This window comes from Crocuta crocuta, unplaced genomic scaffold (assembly GCF_008692635.1).
Source record: "Crocuta crocuta isolate KB4526 unplaced genomic scaffold, BGI_CrCroc_1.0 scaffold654, whole genome shotgun sequence".
Taxonomy (NCBI): domain Eukaryota; kingdom Metazoa; phylum Chordata; class Mammalia; order Carnivora; family Hyaenidae; genus Crocuta; species Crocuta crocuta.
Window position 1 is genome coordinate 328,633 of NW_027527817.1, and position 23,992 is coordinate 352,624.

At 35.9% G+C, this 23,992-nt stretch overlaps 1 protein-coding gene across 2 annotated transcripts in view; it reads left to right on the forward strand.

The window, feature by feature from the left end:
* Positions 1 to 23,992, forward strand: part of LOC144241023 (bifunctional heparan sulfate N-deacetylase/N-sulfotransferase 4) — a 246,044-nt gene that overhangs the window by 197,643 nt on the left and 24,409 nt on the right. For both annotated transcript variants that reach the window (XM_077775467.1, XM_077775470.1), the window contains exon 6: positions 12,438 to 12,620. In XM_077775467.1, the coding sequence (XP_077631593.1) occupies positions 12,438 to 12,620 (183 nt within the window). The remainder of the gene's footprint in view (positions 1 to 12,437; positions 12,621 to 23,992) is intronic.

The window sequence follows — 23,992 nt, forward strand, 5'->3', positions numbered from 1 at the left end:
TGATTATCACAGTAGGGTTAGCCAATAACTCCATCACCTCACATAATTACCATTTCCTCTTTTATGGGGAGAACAATTAGGATTTTCTCTCTTAGCAACTTGCAAATATATAATACAAGGTTGTTATCTATAATCACCATGCTGTGCATTAGATCCCAGAACTTATTTCTCTTATAAGTGGAAATTTGTATCCTTTGACCAATACCTCCCCATTTCCCCCACCCTCCAGCGCTTGGTTCCCACCATTCCACTCTTTGTTATTATGAGTTTGACTTTTTTATATTGCACGTACATATATATATAGAATATCAAACAGTATTTGTCTATCTTATTTCACTTAGCAGAATGTCCAACAAAGTCCATCTATATTGCTGCAAATGGCAGAACTTCCTTCTTTCTTGTGGATGAATAATATTCCACAATCTCCATGTCTTTAATAGCAGTTACTGGAGAACTATTATAATCCTTTGGTGGTGTCATGTTTCTTTGTTTTTTGTTTTTTTTTTTATGTTCCTTGAAGTCTTGCATCTCTGTGGATGCATTTGAAGTGGTAGCCACCTCTTGCAGTCTTTACTTATTGACTTTGGGAAAGAATGCATTCTATCAGCTCTGGTAGTGATTCTGAAGCTTTTTTTTTTTTTTTTTTTTTTTCAGTGTTTCTATGAACACACTCCAGGCTTCTTGCTCTCCCTTTTGGCTGAATTCTTAAACTTGTATGCCTTCTCTTGATCCTGCAACATACTAGGCTGAGTTGACAGCCTTCCTTTTATCCAAGGATAAGCTAAAGCTCACATTTGTGGTTTCTCTGTGGCCCTGAGATTCTGGCCAGTTTTCTGCACATGCCTAGTAGCAATCTTTTAATCCTTGTTCTTGCCACCCTTGGGAGCATACACTGAGAGAAGGCCACAGAATGGAAGAGAGTGTGAGTGAAGGGTACAGAGCACTGGGGTAGCTTATGGGCTACCTGAGGGGATCTGTAGTCAGGTGTGCTCAGAGGCTTCCGGATAGACTTCTTGATGGAGTCTGAGAAGCATTTAGGAGGATCCATGTCCCTTTAGTACACTCCAAGAATCTTATTTGCCACTCTTTCCAGCTTTTTTCCCTTACAGTCCTGCAGCTCACAACTCTGTACTCTGGATAAGGTGTGAGGGAAATGGGCCTCTTTGGCAGCATTCTATACCACTGTGGAAGCCTGATTCTGGCTTCACATTACCCTGCAGGAGAAATTCTGGGCTGAGAAAATCTCCCTTGCTCTGAACTGTGCCATTTGGGGAGACAGATGATGTGGATAAAATAAAAATATTTCCCTTAGCCTCTCCAACTCATCCAAACTCGTATGTTTTTGCTCTAATTGTGGTATGCTAGAATTCTCCACCAGGAGCCTGGACTTGCCACAAGGCTTTCTTGTCTGTAGGTGATTGTCTAGACAGTATGCTCCAAGGGATCCTGGACCACACCCAAGAAGAGCTGTGAAGCCAGTTTACAGGGCACTACAGGGCCAACATCTGGGACAAAGGTCTGTATTTCTATAATCCAATGCATGGCCGCGAGAGCCTCCTTCCATGTTCCTTGGCATGTGATGCTGGTCCTGCTCCTTCCACATGACTTTGCCCATGGATATATGCCAAATTGTTGGACTGGGGGACAAGAATGAGGGACCTTTTATTCAGCCATGTGGCTGATATCATTCCTTGGGTTTCATTATCTTAACATTGTTTGAATCTATTTTCTCTCCTTTCCCATAGCCATCATTGTGTATCAGTCATATAAGTATAAAAGCTTATCTTCCCTAATTTAAATCATTTTTCATAAGACAGTCAGGACACTTCCAAAAATACATATCTGACTATGTCTCAATGCGCGTTCTCATGAACCACCTTTCACATACACAGTTCCTTGCATCTAAGCCCCACAACCTCAGCTCCATGTCACCCACCACTACTCCAACCATTTTCTTACCTGAAGTGTCTGTAACTTGTTATCCTTCAGATGTCAGCTCCAAGGTCCGTGTTTTCAGGAAGCCTTCCACATGTCTTACGTCAGTTCCCAACCCCCTGCATCCATGTGAATTTCCAGATCACATTGTATTATAATCTGCTATTTTCTTTTCTATATCCCCCATTTGACCCTAAATACCTTGAGGCAAAAATATGCATTATTTATTCATGATTATATCTCTAGTTCTTAATAGACTGACAGGCACTTAGTAGGCATTTAATAAATATTTGTCAGTTGGTTGATTGTTTGAATAAATGGAGATGACTTTTTTTTCCCACCAACAACTATTGAACTCTGAAGCTATTAGTGCAACTTACACTGATGACTAAGAAACATGTTTTCTCTACCCATTGGCATGCCCATGATTATTCCTGGGGTTATGATTTTGTACTTCAGTGACTTTTATATGTCATCATTGCAACATATTTGGAAAGGAGATTTGATCTCTTGAAAAGAGAGTAATGCTAAGTAACTCAGGTGAGAAGCCCTTTTGGTTGTTTTTCTCTCTGGATAACAATGGCAGATCTTGTCTCAAAATCAGGGTATTCTAAAATGCAATTCCTGCAACATCTAAAACCTCAGTTCTGACTTGACTACTAAAAAGAAAACAAAGCAAATATATGCAATAACGATACGGATGTGAGCATGTGTTGCCTTTTAATGACTTAGGCTTCTATTAATGTACAAGAAAAAATGGAGAGTAAAACTCCTGCTCACTGAAATATAGCAGGAGCCTTCTGTTCTCTGTTAGAACAGCTGCCCTATTTACTGCTGCTTTGGTGAAGTCACTGCCCAACTTCTTTATTCAAAAAGATCAGTGTTTACACTCTAGTCGGTCTTGAATCAAAACAGTTATGATTTGTTAATAATTCACTAACCAAATATTATGACTGAAAAACTGGGACACTGGTAAATAATCAGATGCAGAATGGAACTTCTGTTGCATTTAGTCCGATAATGGAAATGGAAAGCACAAATAAAAAATGTAATTTAGCAATTCATTGTATCCTGTTAAATGCCAGCTGTTTTCAGAATTTTAGGATAGTGTTTTGTTTTTCCCCTCACGTCTTTAGAATATGGGGAATAATTAGAAACCAATTAAGTTACTCCACATTTTCTATTAGCAAAAGAAGTGTATGTTACCAAGGACTCATTTTTTATTTAATAAATATTTGTTGTGCCCCTAGTATGTGCCAGGCATCTTATGAAACACAGAGGATGCAGCAGCAGTAGGGTGGCTGGGCTCAAGGAGCTTACATTCTAATTTGGGAGTGAGGGCAGCGACAATAAATAAGCAAACAAATACGAAATATGTCAGGCATCGAGTGCCCTGGAAAGCAAGGAGATGGGGAGAGGGCTGGAAGTGCTCTCTGACTTGGGATGCATTGGAATAAAGCAAAGAAACATCAGCTCATCCCACTATTACCCTTGAGTAGTGTCTATTTCTAAAATCTACTCATTGCACTTTTTGAAATGAAACAAAGGATCCCTCCTATATTGATTTTTAACTGCAGCTGTCAGAGGTGATTCTGAAGGATAAAACTTGCATTTATTAAAAAATAACATGAAGATTACAAAAGAGCTTCATGTATTAGGTATCAAACAGTACTTTTTATTCTGGTGTACATGTATCCAACATTTTCTGGTTTAATTGGAAATCACATTAATTATCATAAACATGGTATATATACAATTGATTTCAGCAGAACAAAAAGTATCAACTTTATTTATAAAATATATTATTTTAAATCAAATGATTTAAAATTATATTTGATATGTCAACTATTCTGTAAGTTACTTTAATTGAATATGCTTAATGACGATAACTTTCATATAATGTTTTTAATTTTAAAACATATTTTAGCATACCCCAACTCATCGAGCATCACATAGACTTACAAACTAAGTTATTGTTTTCCTCGACAGTAGAGAAGTCTGAGATTCAGAGATGTTAATTGGTACAATGAGGCAGAGACAGGCCTCAAACCCAGGCATTCTGGCTCCAGGCTTCACATTTGTACTCCCCCACTGTGTGCAGACCAAATTGATGTGAATTATACCACAACCCAAAATCATTTTCTATGTTTTCTGACTTCAGCAGTAAGTCCCCAGGATAATACTTTAACTACTGTCTCTTTTAATTTTTAAATTGTTCATTTGGTATTATTTCCTTCATTAAACCTTCTCAGAATTAAAAACAAAGGTTTAATTTTTTTTCACACACCCAAGAAAGTTTTCCTTTTAATAGAAAAGGGTATGGAATGTTAAAACATCAACTAAAAGAATAGTAATTAATTATAAATGTTTGTGGTGATGCACATTTTACATGAAACCACAGTGAAAGTCACATGGAGCAAGAATCTCCTTTACTTAGGGAAGTCGTCTGAGTAAGAGAATCAATAGTCAGAGTTTAATATGAGTGGATATTTAAAGACACAAACTAAATCATTATTAGTGGCTTACTTTTTCCCTGTCTATCTGACCTACAGATGGCAAAATATGTTGGATTTTGGACCTTCTCTTTCTTCTTTCCTCCCTCTCTATCTTCCTTCCTTCCTTTCATTTTTTCTTCTCCCACTCGTTTTCTTTCTCTTTCAAAGAATAGTTCCTAGAGGAGTACATCTTGAAAGGTTTGTTAAAATCAAACATGCTCCTTTGAGGTTTGAAGATTGGGTGGGGCACCTGGGTGGCTCAGTAGGTTAAGTGTCCAACTTCTGTTTAGGTCATGATCTCCCTGTTCATGAGTTTGAGCCCCAAGTTATGCTCTGTGCTGTGCTGTCACCTCAGAGCCTGGAACCTACTTCGGATTCTGTTTCTTCCTTTCTCTCTGCCCTTCCCCGCTTATGCTCCAACTATCTCTCTCTCTCTCTCTGTCAAAAATAAATAAACATCAAAAAATATTTGAAGATTGGGTTTACTTTCTAGTTCTATGACACATTTCCATTAAGAAACCTCTTAATCTTCCTAAATGAAACAATAGTTTCTCTCTTCAGTATATATTGTCTTGAAATGTTCAGAGTCGATAATCGTTGAAATGTACATGTGTAGAGATGTAGATATTGAAATATCAACTTTTGTTTCATCCATTTATAAAAATAGTATTAAAATATGTAAATGAAATTTTATGCTGGGCCAATTCTAGGAAAAGTATACAATGAAATGTTCTCAGTTTTAACCTAAAACTGTTACAAATAAAATCTACCAGGTAATTAAAATGATAAAAAGAAAGAGAACTGGAAACAGAAGAAAATTAAATGAGATTGTTGCCAAAGTCTCTGGCAGAACCTTATGTGGGAAAGAGCATGACTCTGAAGTCACAAGCCCTAACTTTAAGCAATGGATTTCCTGGGATTCCCCATATAACCTCACAAAGATTACTTGAACCCTTTGGTCCTCATTTCCTTTTTTCTAAAGTAGGATTTTTTTTTTAGTACCTAATCAAGAAATACAACAAAAGAGACCATAAAAATATTTAGCAAAGTTACAAAAATAAATTTTGATTCAACAACATAGTATGTTTTAAAAAATGATCAACCATTAACCAAGTATTCATTATATGTTACATTTTTACAAAAATGAAGTGGTATATCTCAATAGTGAATTCCAAGCTCATGATGGTCTTTTAGATTGAGTGGCAGAATAATATATTAGGTTTGAGCAAATATTCCTTACTTTTGGTATCTGAGAATATAGATGTAAACATTTTTAAGTTGTTAGTTTCCCAGGACTTAAAAAGGTATTACTTGAGGAGTCTATAATTATTGCATAACAGCAATATCATGTGTGTTTAAATCTAGAAGTATATTGACATTAAAATTGGTAATGTCTGACACTTATAGTCTGAGTATCTCCTGTGTACTTCCAGCCTATATTCAAAATAAAATAAAGACATAAATTGCTTTTTATAGGCAAAATATGAGTCTAATGCCAAAGCCCACCAGATGGGCCATCAGGGACGTCTTCCCCTATATTCTATCTATCTTCACATTTTATGAGAACTAAAAGCCTAATCAATAATTTAACAAGCTAATGGGTATATTTTTAAACACAATGGAATCTTCCTGAAAAGGGGCCTGCTGGTAGGGCCACGGAAGCAAAGGCAGAAACTAACTGCTAATATTGAGTGCTTATCTTGAAAAGTACCATGCTGTAGAGTGAGCACAGGACAAGCTGACTTAAAATGGGGTATACATCTTGCTTTGCGAAGCTACAGTTTCTTTCTGTATCTGTTGTAATGATGTATATTTTCTGATGAAACTTGCATCTGACTACTGTGTAAATGATTTGCTTTTTAAAGGTACTATAAGATACAGAAGTAATATCTAGTGTCCACTTTATGTAAAAATGTATGCTCTAAGAAGTGATTTGATATTCTAATTTAAGATACTGTATTTGATATTCTGGCTATGGATATTAACATGCATACAATTTACTGTGACATTCTGTTTGTCGTACAAGTAGGAAAAGCAATGGAAGTTACTCTGGTATTTGAAATCTGAAAATATTTTAACTCAATTTAAAAGAGGTTGTTGCTTCATTTTATTAATAAAATTAGACCTTTGTGTTTCTATTTTAGTTTTCTCTGTTATTTTGAATGTTAGTGACTTCGTAACAGGCAAAGTAAAATTCTATACCAAACAACAAATTGTATAATTTGCAGCTAAACAGGAGGATAACCATTGCCCACATTTATAGAATACTTTTCCATCTGTCGCCATTATTTCCATGTTGCAATACTTTGCCCATATTTAAGGATTATGCGTAGAGCTCAATTATTTTTCCCCACTTCCTTATTATCAAGATTTATATATTGCTATACTTAAAGCCTCCCTTTTTCTTGGACTATAGTTCTATCATTGAATGGATTTATTTCACAGGTAATGATCTTCTCAAATTTGGTGCATGCATATTGCATCTAGCGTTCAGAAACACTTTTTATGTTTCTAATGAATAATTAGACTTTGAGAGTGCCTTCCAGTGTTTTTAGTTTTCTATTTTAACAGCAGATAAAAGGAAGACATTAGACGTGTTTCATGTTGGCTCTGAGAGAGTTAAGCACGTTGAGAGTCGAGGGAGGGATGTATGGAGAAGTGTCGAAGGCAACATAGAGGCAGGCTTGATGACAGAAGCCAGAGCACCCAGACCCCAGGGGCACCCTGGACAGCCTGCCGCAGTTGGCCTACAGACATTAGCATTTGATATCTTATTCTTAAACTCACTCATTGAACATGATGTCCTTGCCTGTCTTCGTGACGTGAGAGATGAAGCTCTGCTTGTCGGAATCGATGTATATCTCTGACCGGCAATATTGTGAGGTACAGTGAGTTGCATCTATAAACATTTGCAGTGTAGCAAACGTATAGCACGGTCATACCTTTTCTAGATGATGCCTTAGGGAGTACTGAGCAATAGCATTCTTACTATATAAGTAAGGAAATAACAATCAAAATAAATAAATAAAAGGGCAAGATAAGCAGAGGAACAGACATGGTCATGTAAAAAATAGTAGTAATAGATTACAAGTCTGTGAAAAATTAATTATTTGCTACTATTTCATGCTGCATATTCCTTGACTTCCCTTATTTATGCTTCAAACCACATCTATTCTTAATTTATTTTATTCTCCCTACACCCTCTGAATAGGTTTTGTTTTTGAACAAGTCACTTGTCTAGAAATACTAAGTCTAAAATGTTCTGTCTGCACAATGGATGCTTTAGCAAGTCAGATATGCACAGTTAAGCTGCGCTTGCAGAATTTTTCTTGTTAAAGTGCAGTCGATTGACCATGTACCAGTACTAATTTGTTTCTAACCAGTAAGGCAGGTAAACATGATGCCCCGTACAATAGTGATTGTAACCATCATGGCCAGGATGCCCCTTCTAGTCTCAGCAAAGGAACATTTAAATGCAGAAGCATTGAGGTGCCTGAATGGCTCAGTTGGTTAAGCATCCAACTTCGGCTCAGGTCATGATCTCACAGTTCGTGGGTTCAAGCACTGCATCAGGGCTTTGTGCTGACAGCTTGAAGCCTGCTTCAGATTCTGTGTCTGTTTGTCTGTCTGTCTGTCTCTCTCTCTCTCAAATATAAAATAAAACATTAAAAAAATTTAAATGCAGAAGCATGCCTCAGTTTAGAACCACACAACCACACAACCAGACTCTGCTTTCCTCTAAAGATAGATTTTGCATTTGCCCTGGGTTAAGTTTGATACTTCCATTTGGAAAACAAGGCTTGTCTCCTAAGGAAATTCTGGACAAATGATTTAGAATTACACTGTGACAAAAATCTTTTAAAGGCATTTAGTTAATACCTTAATGAAATTATAATATACATCTGTCTATGATATGAAAATAATCTTTACAGTAGTTTCCAAGTAGTATTTTTATTTATAATTTTGTCAGTTTTTGGACACAGGTGCTTTAAAGTGCCTTCTTAAAATAATAATGCTAGAGGGCAGGTGGTAGATTTCTAGGACATTATTATATTTTTTTCAGGCATTCAGCTGGCAGCCTGGTTTTTCATAATAATTTCAGTCCTGAGAAACTATAATTATCCTGAAGCACACTACTTACACTGTCTTATTTCTTAATTATAGTAGTGACATGAGATAAATGCATACTTATTGGGATCAAATGTATATTATTTTGTGGTGATTATAAAGAAGTTCTACATGACAACAATTGCAATTATATGGTCATAATGACTGATACTATGTTATATTCTAGAAATTCTGTAATTAAGTCCTTACAAGAGGACACTTCCTATGGGGGGGGGGGAGGCTTTAGAGAGAGAGGTTGGCCAATGTAAAAACCACTGACAGACATAGATACCCCAAGTCTATTCTAATGATTCCACATGAATCTCAAGTAAGAACATTGTATCGACTAACATTTGGGAGGCTTAATTTAAAGTTGTATCTAAACAAGCTATGTAAAGAATCTTCTGTACATAAAAATAGCCTTTTTCTTTTCTGACCTTTAGAGTAAAAAGCTTTGAACACACTCCACAGGGAAAAAAATGGACTGGAAATATGATAGGAGTGATACTGCCTTCAAAGATAAATCTGCAGGCAGTCAGTAATATTCTTTCAAATACTATAATTCATCGTTTTAAAAGTTTTCATGTAAGATTCCAAAAATAATTTATCTCTGGCTTTCCAATTTAAAAGTAAAAAAGAAAAAAAAAACTTTAAGTTATCAAGATACTGCTTACCTATATTTTCCACTTTTTTGTATAGGCAAATGTCTTTGTCTTTTGTTTTTAAAAAAGCAGAAGGAAATAAAAATGATGGATGTGAAACTCTATGTATTAAAATGTTTGGGTGAAGGTGTCAGGTATATCATGTATCAGATTTGGGAATTAAATGACCTGGGTTTTAAATTCTGTTCTGCCATTGACTAGATGTGGGGCTCAGACAAGTTACTTAATTATACGTCAGTCTCTTCATCTGTAAAAAGGGACAATAATTGTACCTACCTTATAAGAATTATCCATTAAAGGATTTAATCTTTTCAAATATATAAAGGGTTAATTACATGCCTTGCACATGGTAAGCACCATATACTTTTTATGTATTATTTTATGTAATTTAGGGATATGAAGGATAATGAACCAGGCTCTCCCACTTTCCTCCCTATCTTCAACCATGGTGAGAGTATCTCTAAAAATTTTAATAAGCTTTACTCACAGAACTATTTTCAATATTCTAATATAATATATAGAAAGGGAATGTTTTTTTCTAAAGTAAAAGGGCCATTCAATGAACCTGATATCTTTTAACTTATAACTCACTCTGGCAATACTTTGCCAGAGCATTGTTTGTTTGTTTGAAATTCTGGAACAAGTTAACGCCCTGTTATTTTTAACACAAAAGGTATCCTCTTTAGACATTTATAGTTATCCAATGATATGTTAAGTCTTAAGCACGATGGTTTTGCTGTATATAAACATTCTTGCATGGCTAACATTCTAACCAGGTTGCAAAGATAATGATATTAGCATAGTTACTGCAAACCCACTTTTATTTTCAAAATAGTTCAAACAACCCAAATAAGCACACCAAGAAACATTAACCCTTAAAAAAAGAATCAGTTAGCATCCATACAAAAACTAGCCATACAACACTTGACTTTTTTTCTATATACTGCTGATGGATATTATTTTTCTGATTTACTTAACATGTTATATTTGCTTTGTTATTATTTTTAACTTTAAATTACTGTTATTTTTCTAATTAAGTTAATAAAGTACTTAATTATTATATGCTAATTTCTCTGAAATAGTAAAGATCTAAATAATAAGGAATAAAAATGAATTTTTAAAATACTTATATGCAAATATGAGATTGAGGAGCAAGTACAAATATTGTTTATGGTAGAGAATTATTAATTCCCTTTTCATGACTTACTTACATTAGTAATCTTTACTATTTAGTTCAAGAATATACAAATTCTCCTTCATTTGTTTATTTCTAATTTATTTTAATATTTATATATTTTTAAGAGAGAGAGACAGAGTGCCAGGGGGAAAGACAGAGAAAGGGAGACACAGAACCCAAAGCAAGCTCCAGGCTCTGAGCTGTCAGCACAGAGCCTGGTGGGGCTTGATCTCATCAACTGCGAGATCACGACCTGAATGGAAGTCAGATGCTCAACCAACTGAGCCACCAGGCGTCCCCTTCATTTAATATTTTTAAATTTCAACTGCAATCCATGAATGATTGTATATGATATCTATAATACTATTCAAAAATTTTTGCTATTTCCAAGAGCAATAAATATAGATTTTATTTTATCTTCATCTTTAATCTACAAAAATACAATACCAAAATGCTATGGTGTTTTTAGAGTTAATATAGAAATAAGAAATATTGCAAAAGTATGAATAAGTATGGAAGAGTTTTTTGGCTAAAAGAAATCAGTTTCCATGCAAATATTAACAGTTTCCTTTTTAAATTAATTAATTAGTTAATTAATTTAATTAATTAATTGAGAGATAGAAAAAAAGAGAGAGAACACAAGTGGGGTAGAGGTGCTAAGGGGGACAGAAAGAGAATCTTAAACAGGCTTCATGCTCAGCATGGAGCCCGATGTAGGCATCAATCCCATGACCTGGAGATTATGAGCTGAGCCAAAATCAAGAGTGGGATGTTGAACCAACAGAGCCTCAACAACTACTTTATTGCAGTAAGAAGTCTTCATTAGACTTTTGAGTCTAATTCCATTTCTATCTATATACATATCTACACCAGTTAAGATCAGGAACTGGGGCGCCTGGGTGGCTCACTCGGTTAAGCATCCGGCTTTCGCTCAGGTCATGATCTCACAGTTCGTCGGGTCGAGCCCCACGTCGGGCTCTGTGCTGACAGCTCAGAGCCTGGAGCCTGTTTCAGATTCTGTGTCTCCCTCTCTCTCTGACCCTCCCTTGCTCATGCTGTCTCTCTCTCACACACACACAAATAAATAAAAATATTAAAAAAATTTTTTTAAACCAGGAACAATTAATTTTCAAACTAGTCTATTCTGGTTCTTCACTGCTTAGAAGTGATTATTATTGGCTTTAATGATGTTGATTCTACAATAGGGAAAAACTGATATGGAAATTAAAAATATACTTTTAATAAACAGTGTGGAAGGAAACCCCAATTTCAATTTCTATTTTAAGACTGAGATTAAGAGTGATTTTAAAATAGAAATCAAATGTGTGGCTTTCCACTTGTATTAGTCTGTGCAAGGTGCCCCAACAAGATACCTCTGACTGGATGTCTTAAACAACAGACATTTATTTTTCACAGTTTGGGAGCCTGGAAGTCTATGCTTGAGGTGGCAGCAAATTTAGTTTCTTGTGAGACTCCTCTTTCTGGTTTATAGATACAGCCTTCTGGATGTACACAAAGGGAGTGAGGGAGAGGGGGAGAGGGAAGGAGGTGGAGAAAGAGGAAAGGAGAGAGAGAGGGAGGAACAGACGGAGAGAGAGAGGTTGAGAGAGGGGAAGGAAATGGGAGAAAGAGGGAGATGGAGGAGAAGGAAGCAAGTAGAGAGAAAGAGAGAGGGAAGAAAAGAGAGAGAAAGAGGGAGAGAAGGAAGTGGAGTGAGAGGGGAAAGATGGAGAGAGGGAGGAAGGAGAGAGGGCGAGAGAAAGTACAGGCATTTCTTCCTCTTCTAAGGGCACAAGACCTATTGGACTAGAGCCCTGCCCTTATGACCTTGTTTAACTGTGATCATCTTCCTAAAGGCCCAATCTTTGAATCATCCCATTGGACATTATGGTTTCAACATATAAATTTAATAAGAACACAATTCAGTTCATAACACTGCCTAAAATGATCATTGTATTTCTCATGAAATTCCAATGTTAGGTGAAGTAATGCCTGAAGATTCTTTGCCACTTTTGACCATAAGTATGTTATATTTTATGGTCATTTGTATTTGTCTTCCAGATCAGCATTTTCATGACCCATTTGTCAAACTATGGGAATGACCGCCTGGGGTTATACACCTTTGTGAACTTGGCCAACTTCGTGCACAGCTGGACCAACCTGCAATTGCAAACTCTGCCTCCAGTGCAACTTGCGCACAAGTACTTCGAGCTCTTCCCTGAGCAAAAAGACCCTCTCTGGCAGGTAAGGCAAAACATTCTCTCCTGCCGTGGTAGGAAAGAAACCAGGGCCTAATTTGTATTAGGAACTCTGTTGGAGATATGAAAACTGACATTTAACACAAACTTCTTTTTTATGCAGTAGCTTCATTCCCTTCAATAACTTTTTTGTTTTATGTAGTAAGTGTATTTTTTGTTTCTCTCGTATTTTGCTTGTTTGGTTGGTTGGTTTGGAAGTTTTGCTTTGAGGATGATGTTTTATCATTGGTGTCTCCTCACAGCTAATCATTTTGACTCTCATTTAGTATGAGCACTAACTGGCAGCAAAATAGGTAGGCACTGGGTATCTAGGGAGATAGAAGCCAAGAGCCATCATAATCTAAGACCCTATAACTAACCCCTGATATGTATGTGTAAACACAAATAGTATAAATGAAAAGGAAAAAACACTTTTTTATCTCATGCTTCTACAAATGCTATCTTTAATAGGTCTTCACATTTCTTTTTTTAAAAACAGTTTTTTAAAGGTTTATTTATTTTTGAGAGAGAGAGCACAAGTGGAAGAGGAGCACAGAGAGAGCGAGACACAGAACTGAATCAGGGTCCAGGCTCTGAGCTCTCAGCACAGAGCCTAACGCAGGGCTCAAATGCACCAACCACGAGATCATAACCTGAGACGGAGTCGGACGCTTAACTGACTGAGCCACCCAGGCGCCCATCTTCATATTTCTTTTAAATCTAATTAATCTTTCACTAGAACCAGATCTATTGGTAAAAGAAAGATTGTCAGTTTTAGGATCGCTTTTACAAATAATTCTGTTTCACATGGGAGCCACTCAGCGTCATTGTATGAAAATGTGAACTATCTGCTTCTTAGGAGTTATCTGGGAAAATGCTACCTCCCATTTTGCTGGTTCTTTATGCATTACATTACATTGACCCGCACAATCAATAAGCTGGCTGCAGAGAACAGATCACATAGTCCCCTGCTAAGCAGTTGGTAGAGGAAAAGCATCATCGCTAATGAGAAATCACTGTGAACCAGCCTTGTTACCATCCCCCCCTCCACAAGACTCTATGTTTCTTCTTATTCCATAATTCATGTCACATGCCACTCTGTGTCTATACCATCAGGAAGTCGTCCAACACATGTTTGTTGGGCATCTACTGTGCATAAGGCAAGGCTAGTTGCTCTAGCGAGTACAAAGAATGAAACACAGCATTTTCTCCCAAAGTCAGCAGGGTTTCCTTGCTATTCTTATTCACTGCGTATATTTCAAAACGTGCTTTACAACTGACTGCTAGAGTAATTCATACTTTAGTCTGATGCTTTAGTCGGGAACTCTTCACCATTTGTGTTTTTGTTGAACTACACAGTCTAATTCTTTTGCCTATCATTATAATAAGTTGCTTGATCATTTCTATGTTTGGTGTATGAATTACATAGATAAATGGATGAAGACATAATTTTTGTAGTTTATTATAGTGTATCGCATCATACCAAGTAGCTGCTGAATTCCATAAAGGCCAAGCTTTGTGTCCCATAAATGGCATTATTCAAAAGTGCTCACACACATATAAAATTGATAAATCATTGATAGTAAATTAATTCTTTTCCCACACATGCTTATTTATGAGGTATCTATAATTCATGGTACAGTAACAATACAAAGTAGCCAACTTAACAACGGTTGCAAACAGCTAACATACAAGAAATGAGTCAGTACCCCCAAGCGCCAATTTTTCTTTTCCTTTAGTGGAAGGAAAGTGTTCTTTAGATGAGGAATTTGTATATCTTAATATTGTGTGTTTTACACACACAAATTAAGAATTGTATTTATTGATATCATTTCAATATCAGAAATGCTGTTCATTTTGGCAAGGAGTAAATAAAGATACACAAAGATACACAAGCTCCAATACAGTTTGGTCCACTTGATGATTCTAAATATTTATCGAATATCTGTTAAATATGAAATACTACATTAATCAATTGATGGTATAAATGAAAATTAGACACAGAAATAGAACTGTTTCTTAGAGAACTAAGTCATGGTGGACTTGAGAACCTAAGTATACACAAAATATCTGAAAGGGATGACAATTTTGAATAGCATCACAGAGGTAAATTCCTAGACAATTCTTAACAAATGATAGAATTAATCAGAAAAGGCTTCAGAGAATTCACAAATTTTTGGTATTGCTGTTGTAATTTACATGTTTAGCAATTTTAACATGTTTTCAAAATAGCTTATAATAAAAATACTTATTTTTTTTAATTTTTTAAAGTTTACTTATTTATTTTGAGAGAGACAGAGAGGAGAGAGAGAGAGTCCCAAGCAGGCTCCATACTGTCAGCACGGAGCCCTGACACAGGGCTCAATCCCACGAACCATGAGATTGCAACCTGAGCCAACATAAAGAGTCATCAAGAGTTGCACACTCATCTCCGCCAACTGAGCCACCCAGGGGACCCTCATAAATGTATTTAAATAACATTGAGGAGTGAATATTTACTAAAAGACTCCCATTGTATCAAGCAAATTATATTATTTATATGGTTTCCTTTGACTGAAACATAAAGTTGCAAGCATTTCTCACTAACTAAAGTGCCATATTATCTCAAATATATTTAAGAAGGAAAACAAGGAGTAGAAAGCAGGAAAGCAGTTAAGTTCAAGAAGGAATTGTTAAGGTACATGAGATTTTTGAGGACAGCTGACTCATTGAAGAAATCTGATCAACTTTGCCAGGCATACATCATGTCTACAAGACTACAAATGGTTAAGTAGAGATAAAGTGCATAATACTTTGTGAGTCCCTTTCCCTGGTGGTTAACTCTTCTTTCCATATTCATATTTATAATGGCAAACAGAACAGCTGTGAGCATTATCATCATGTACTTTATACAATATGAATTTAGTTTTACAAAAAACATATAAGTATAACCAGCACTAATTAAATGTTTTGTAGCCCACTCATCACAACCCTACAGAGTTGGGATAGATGAGTATTATGAGTCTGTCATTATTATACATTCTCAAAGTCATTGTTACACATTCTCAAAGTCATTGTTACACATTCTCAAAAGTCAGGTACTCTTTTGTGATTCTAAGCATGTCGTATTCAGTGGATTTCATTTTTAAAAGTAAATCAACTTATTTTTCTCAAGATTTTTAGTTCGCACATTTTTGTTTCTACAAATAAAAATAAAACATGAAATAATGATAATCTTCACATCTATTTAATTTCCTTCAGTTCTTTATGTAAATTTTCATTAGCACCAACTACCATATATGTACAACTGCTTTGTCACCTAATTAAAAAGTGCAATATGAGTATCTATCAATGGGCAGCATGGTAAGCACAACACAAAATGTGTGTGTGCTTCCTTCACTGGAAGCTGATTCTTTCAAAGCTGTTAAATGTGAGAATATATGCTGAAGACCCATATGGAACTCTGTCCCTAGAGTTTATTCTCACTCTCGTCCCTAGTGTATAAGATTCTTAAAAGGATTCTCACTGGTTCCTATTTATTCATGTCCCTTTTTGTTTTGGTAGAATAATCACTCTGAAGCAGAATAGGATTTCCTTTTTTTTTTTTTTTTCCTTTTAACTCTCATTATAGAAACCAAAACCACAACATGGAGGCATTTAGAAGGTCAGATTCTTGCACATTCGCTAATCGATGCTTTTAAGCTCTCAAGCTGTCAGGTTAGCTCAGCCTCAATCTTCACGCAGTCACTCCAGACTCTCACTATCAACAAACATGCCAAGCGTGATGTGGATTCCTGCTTGCCCGTGTGACCAAGGGAATGCTCAAAGAGCCTTCTCCCTCTCCATGCCAGTATCTCCAGGATTAAAGACGCAGGAAAGTAAACCACAAGGTGCTAACCTTAAGAGTTAGCACCTTTGTTGATTCTAGCTGTGAAATCCTCCAACTCCAGCTTAGAAATGATGAGATTTGAACAACTGTGACATAAACAAATCACAAGGTCTAGCAACATACACACTGTAGATTCTATTATTATGTGTCTGTTGAAAGAATAAATGAATTCTGACACAAAGAATTATAGATTGTAAATGCAGAATAAGAAGTTAGGGGTGTCCAACCCAACCTATTGATTTTAGAGAAGAAATGGGTGACACCTAGCAAGATGAAATATCTTGTTCTGAGTCACTCAGATTATTAGGGACAAGTCAGGAGTAAAGCTCAGGTTTTCTTTTTCCTACTGCCGTGTAGTTCCAACCACATCAAAATGGTAGTTTTACATTTAGAAAAATTAATCTACTTCTGTCATCAACTCCCTCTGAGGGATGAAATTTCAGGTATACCTTGTTACTTTAGAAGAATCTGGTGGTGTACTCAGTGTGTATTTGTTTGACCTATACTTTCTTAAAAATTTTTTTTAATGTTTATTCATTTTTGAGAGACAAAAAGAGCATGAGCCAGGGGTAGGGGGGTAGAGAGAGAGAGGGAGACAAAGAATCTGAAGCAGGCTCCAGGCTCTGAGCTGTCAGCACAGAGCCTGACATGGGTCTTTAACTCAAGAACTCTGAGATCATGACCTGAGCCAAAGTCGACGCTTAACCGACTGAGCCACCCAGGCACCCCTTGACCTATACTTTTGATGTACCTACATAATAGAAAGGTCTTGTCCTTCGTAGAACTTACAAACCATAATTGCTCTTGGTAATGTAGCAAAATGACCATAAAATTTCTTTTCATATTCATTCCTCTGTTTTCGACTCTATACCTTTAATGACCCTATAACTGCACTTACCATATGGTATTGCAGACACTTACGCCTGTCATATGCCTGCTCATACAAACCTGAAAAGGTTGAGACTATATTTATTCATGATTGTAACCTAGAATCCAGTGTAGTATCATAACCACTGTCATGAAAATCTCATGAATGAATAAGCAAAGGCAGAAGTGTGTGCATGTACACAAAGAACAATAACATAAACACTCATTTCTTAGAGAACAGTAGGAATCCAATAGGAAATAACCTTGGGACACACACACAAGTCAGTTGGGAAACCTTTGAAAGCTATCAGTTAGAGTAATCTGGATTTGATGGGCAATAAGGAGCAATTCTCTATAGGTTCTGAAGATGAAAGTAAAGTAATTTTAAAAAAAAGTATTGGCCAATAAAGATTATACCAGAGTCTTTTTTCCAGGATAGGTAGGAACAGGGGGCAACTTAAGCTGGGACAATAACATAGTCATGAAAAAGGGAAACTCTGAGTAGTTTCGTGGTAGTGAAAAGAGTGAGACCTTTAAAGAAATGGTAGAAATTGTTTGTGGGTGAGACACTGAGGATAAAGGAAAACTTATCTGCAGCAGTTTAGGGAATAAGAGCTCTATAATTTCATGTTTTCATTGCTAGTTATTCATCTTTTAGCCTTTTTAGTGAAATAGCCAGAGTAAGTTTTCATCACTTCATAGATGGCACGCATGATAGAGGCACAGACCTCATCCTCTTACTTTTCTCTGTTTTTTCCTAACCACAGTTTGAATTATGTATTTGTTACACTTATCTTCCTAACTCAGACTAGTATTTAAACGTCTCAGGAGTGTTTCCCAAATATGTTGGCATTCTTCATGATTTTAATTTTTAACTTACACTGAAACACTTTCTTATTTGGTTATACAATACTGTCAGAATTCTGACATCCAGAAATGGTGACATAAGTCATGGATCTTCCTTTTCCTGTCAATTAGTTGCAAACATGATCTTGCCAAGTGTCAAATTCCCCACACAAATAACTTACTGAAGTTTAGCAATAAAAAAACTAATTGCAGATAGTGCCATAAAATAAATAAAATAAAAAGCTATAATACTTTCATCTTTTCTGAATCAAAATCATCATAAAAAAGATTTTGAGCACATAAAGTCTAACAACAACAAAGACCTGACCTTGTGTTTATGTGCCCTGAAGATATGTCTGGTAACTTACATGGCATACTGTGAGCAAATATGCTACATGAGACCAACCTATTAATAAGAATATTAAAATACAGTTTTTAATTGAGTTGGCTATCTAGATTCTCTAACATGATATTCATAAAACCCTAAACAATAACATAAGATACCGTGTGCAGGAATATGCAGTCATCTGTTTGAATATACTCAGAACTTCAGAGTAAACCTATCATCTCCTGGGGTCAATTTTACTATGAAAATATTTCATGGTAAAATGTCAACAGTATCAATTTATTTAAATAAAAATGGATATAATATGGTGATGACTGCATAGATGTTTAGGGTAAATCAGAGTCTTTTGTGCTTAACACAGCTTTCATGGAGCTGTTACCTCAGACCCACACAGACATACACGCCCTTTTCCAACCACTCCCACTCTCTAAAGTGGGCATTTATGCTGCTCTATATTCACACTACTTTGGTAGGAAAGTTGGAATAAGAATCAGACCATTAAGTGCTACAGGAGTTCTGTGGAGAGTATTCATTATAAATCAGTGCACTCAGAAAGGAAAGACTTTTCCAAGGAGTTGATGGACTAGCTGCATTTTACATAGTGTGCAGGTAGAGTCAAGCTTTGTAAAGATTGTGTGTGTCTCGGAGTTTCTCCGTAAGGATTTGCTGATTGAAGCACTGAGGATAACATCCATAGCCTATTAAAATTCCTCATCAGGATATGTGGGTTGTATTAAGCTTAAATGACATTAAGAGACAAAAAAATTGGAAATCATCAGCATGTATAAAACAGATTGGAAAAGGATTTTGTTTAAAGACATGCACATGGAGAAACTCAATAAACAGAAGAACTTTTAAAATGACACAACCAGATAAGGAGGAAGAAGAAGAATTTTAAAAGAAACAAAACGCCTTTCATAGCATTTTCCTTTAATCAGTGAGGTCAGAACCATAGAAGGCAAGCAGAGAGGAAATGAAGAGAAAGCCTCTGAAACATTTGTAATTAACAAAATAATCTTGCCCTGAGCACTGGGTGTTTTTAAGGCTTCAGCTATTAAAGTCTAGATATGTCCCAGTTATCTGGAATAGGCACATGACTTGAGAGTGGATAATCAATCTCACTGATAATTCCACAGTGTCCTTGTCAGTGAAGGATGTGGAGAAGCAATGAGCAAAGCAGATTTTTAGTAGAGTAAAGGCAATGTTATTCCAACTACATCTAATAAGAACAGAAGTTATTTTCATGTATTCTATAAAACTATGAACTTCAGAATAATGTAAGCAGTGTGATTTTTAAAATACATGGTTTTTAGCTTGATTATGAATTTGAAATTTTTACTCAACTGGAGAGGAAAAAGCTGGTTGCTAAAACCCTTCTCCTAACACAATTTCATCAGAATTTACTCCCCTTACTAAGTCTGGTCCATCACCTCAGGGAATCTTCTCTCTACCACTCTTATATCTTCTTAAAAGTAAATCTGCCTCACCTCATCAAATATTCTGTGTGCAAAACTACCTGCATCTTCTTTACCTGTGTGAGAGCTGAGTTACATGCATTTTTACTAGACTGGCACTGTAACCATGAGCTGCCTAAAGCAATTTTAACTGAACTTTTTTTTTTTTAAGTTTCAGTATATCTAGATATTTAAAACAGTAAACTACTGTTTACAGCAGTTTCAGATATGCAGAGAACAATCAGGTTAGAGAAGGAAAAGGGATTATAATTGCTCTGTAATTTTCTGACTTTTGAAATTAAAATGATAGCAATGGAACAAAGTATGAAAGCACAAGGAAATGCTTTGCTTTTTCTTGGGAAGACCCTTTCACCTTCATAATCACTGCTGGAAACTCTCTCTGTCTCCCTCTTTCTCTCTCTCTCTCTTACACACACACACGCACACACACACACACACACACACACACTATTTAACTGCAGAGACAACCCCAGCTTTGGATTCCAAATATGAAACTAACTTGCTGTGTGACCTTCAGCAAGACCTAAATAAAACACCTTGCATCTCAGTCTCCTCAGGTGTAAAGAAGGGATAATGATATCTGTCTTGCCAGATTGCTTTGAGGATTAGAAATAATCTATGTCAAGCAAGTGCCTGGAATATAGAAGGTGATCAATAAAGGTTAGATATTATTTTAGCTGTTATTCAAATATTCAGGCAATAGAAGAAAAATCAGATTGGGAAAAATCTAAGCAAACATTTTCAGAATATAAAATAGGAAATGCAAGCATCCTGTTAATAAACTTGTGATTAACAGACACAAGGGGAAACATGCAGGAAAAGAGGTTAAAGAAGAAATAATGGATGTCTGAAAATAGCATAACATAGAAGGGAGGCAGTTATAAAAACAGGCAATCTGCCTAGATTGAGGTATACAAATGCCACCAACTGTAAAATACATATAGGAAAACGGGAGTAGTGTCAATTGAATTGTTAGTAATAAAAGCACTTGGAACAGCAAGCAGGGTCACAGCATCCAGGAATTTTATTTGATAGTTTATTTCTGTTGGTATAATTTCTTGGGAAAGTGCAACTAGAAATAACTAGTGTCTTTGTGTGCTAAAACAAGCATGTTTATCCATATTGTGTGTGTCAAAGAAAACTCTTTTCAAGTCTTATATTGAATTAGTCCACTTCTGTGAGTTTTATTTCATAGGTTTTGCATGCAGGAATTTGAATGGCAAAGACATGTGTACTGCAATAAAGAAAATAAGTGGCCTAGTCGAACATAGGGAACCAGAAGATCTCACAAAAGACACTTTCAGCAGTGGCACTGAATGATTGATCAGTTGGCTCATCTACCTTTGCTAAGAATATAGAAACCATTTGGGCAGATTAATTAAACATCTAATCTGAGATTTGTTCTTCATGAAGATGTATGTGGGGAAACTTGGTAAGTGTAGGTCATGGGAACTGTATTCCTATTGTTTAACATATAAAATAGAGTTGAGAAATAAAGTTCTTTATAAATGTAGCAGATAAATAATATGAGGAAATGGTTTAAGCTATAAAGTGATGGCTTAAGGAAATAGCAAACACTTGCTTCTGGGGCCACTGTGAATGACATCATTGGAAACTGCAGATGCTTTTTTGTCATAATTTTGGAAGTAAAATGTCTCCACAGTTCACATTATATTTGATTCCAGCCATTCTGACAGGTGTAAGGTGATATTTCATTGTGGTTTGGTTTGCACTTCCCTGATGATTAGTGATGTTGATCATTTTTTTCGTGTGTCTATTGGCCACCTGTATGTCTTCTTTAGAAAAATGTTTGTTCAGGACCTTTGCCCATTTTTTGATTTGTTTTGGTGTTGAGTTGTAAAAGTTTTTATATATTTTGGATATTAACCCATTGTCTGATATATCATTTGCATATATCTTCTACCATTAAGCAGGTTGCCTTTTTATTTTATTGATGGTTTCCTTTGCTGTGGAAAGTCTTTTATTCTGGTGTAGTCCCAATAATTTATTTTTGCTTTTCTTTCCTTTGCCTGAGGAGAACTATCTAGTAAAATGTTACTAAGGCCTATGTCAAAGAGATTACTGCCTGTTTGCCTCTTTTATTCTATGAATTTTATGGTTCCAGGGCTCGCACAGGTTTTGAATCCATTTTGAGTTTATTTTTTGTGTATAGTGTTGGTGATTGTCAATTCAGAGCAGTGCTACTCAAAGTGTGGTCCATGAATGGGCTTCAATTGCTTGTTGCTGATTTGCCATGAGACAAAACCTTGTGAATATATGTAAACCCAACTATGTCACTAAACACACTGGCTGCTTCAGTTGGATTTTTTGTTTGTTTGTTTGTATCAGGATGTTCTTATTGCAGTAAGCAGTTCAATAATTCACATTCTGACACAAGTTCCTTATCTTCTCACAGACAAGTGCTTTGAAACATATTGAGTTAGAGTATAGGCAATGTTGCTATAACAATGACATTCCAAACAACAAATTGACTAAATAAAACAGATATATATGTCTCACTGATACAACTGTCTAAAAATGGGCAGAACATTTAGAAGCATTAGATAGCTCTATCCTACAAAGAGGATCGTCCAGTGCCCCAGGTTGGCAGCTGTTCAATGCCTCTGAGTCCAAGGCGCATGTTACAATTGTAACCATTTTACATCTGGCAGTCAGTAGGAAAGGGAAAATCCAGGGAGGGTGGTCTTATCCTTAAGAAGGTACTTTACATCATTTTGGCTTACTTTTCTTTGGACTGAAAAGAATCAGATGAAGAAAGCTTGATTCAAAAGAGATTGTGAAATACAGTCTCTGGCTGAAACCTATAGACTATGCAAAATAGGGGACTAACTGAAAGAAGAAAAGGAAACCAAAGAGTTTACCCTTCTCTGCCATAGTGAAAATTATGGTTATGGAATTAAACTGAAGTTAGACTATTGGGGATTTGAGATTGAATACTAAATAAAAAGATGACATAAATAAAAGACACTGGTAAAAATAAAATAAAATTATGGTATTGTGCAAAATGAATAATAAATGTGAAGTCTATTGGCTTGTAATTAACTCCTTTTATCACAAGTTTTACAAATGAATTCATAGAAAGAGCCAAAAAGTATACCCTAACTTTTTCCAAGGCAAATTCTCACAAAGTGCAGTTGTCTTTATCTATTATTGGTCTTTTTATTTTGCACTGCATTTATGTTCCAATGGAAACTGGGGATGGAAAATTCATTAGAATCAAGTCTCAGATAGGAAATTTGGCTCCAAATGATTTATTGAAGAGATACTCTCAGAAAAACCTATAAGGGGAAAAGTATAACAGGAAAGAGAAGAGGATATACCCTATGTGAATAGAGAAGGCAAATCCATACTCTGAATATGTGTCAGCATGTGTCAGGATGAATCACTGCCCTTTTCAAAATAAAAGTGTCCAATATAATCAATTTTCTACTAAGTGGTAGGATGGTCAATTTCTGAGATTTAGAACTTTTCTCTCTTACTGACAGGTCAGATATTCCACAGTGGCTGTAACTAGAGGAGACTTAGGAGAAGGAAGCTTATGAATGGCTTCCATCTTGATACCATGGGTACTCCATTCACAAACTCATTGCTCCAGCAATGGGTTGGCTAAGGACAGAGCTTAGGTGACATCTGGGAATGTTGGGAACTGGCTGAATCATTCTGTCCACTTGGTTGTTTAACATTTCTACATTTAATACTCTTTGGTATACATTAATGTGCAGTACAAAGATCATCACGCATTTTGGTCACCACCATGGGTCCATCCACATGTCTTTTCCACAGAACTACTTAGCCCTAATACTCCCATGTCACTCCTTTAAGTCCCTCGGCTAACCTATTCACCACTGCCTATTCATCTTTCCTATTCTTACATTGCCCTACTAATTTATCCTCAAAAAAGTAGATGACCAGAAACATTGCCCAGAACTATGTTAATTGGAAATTTTCCTTTAACC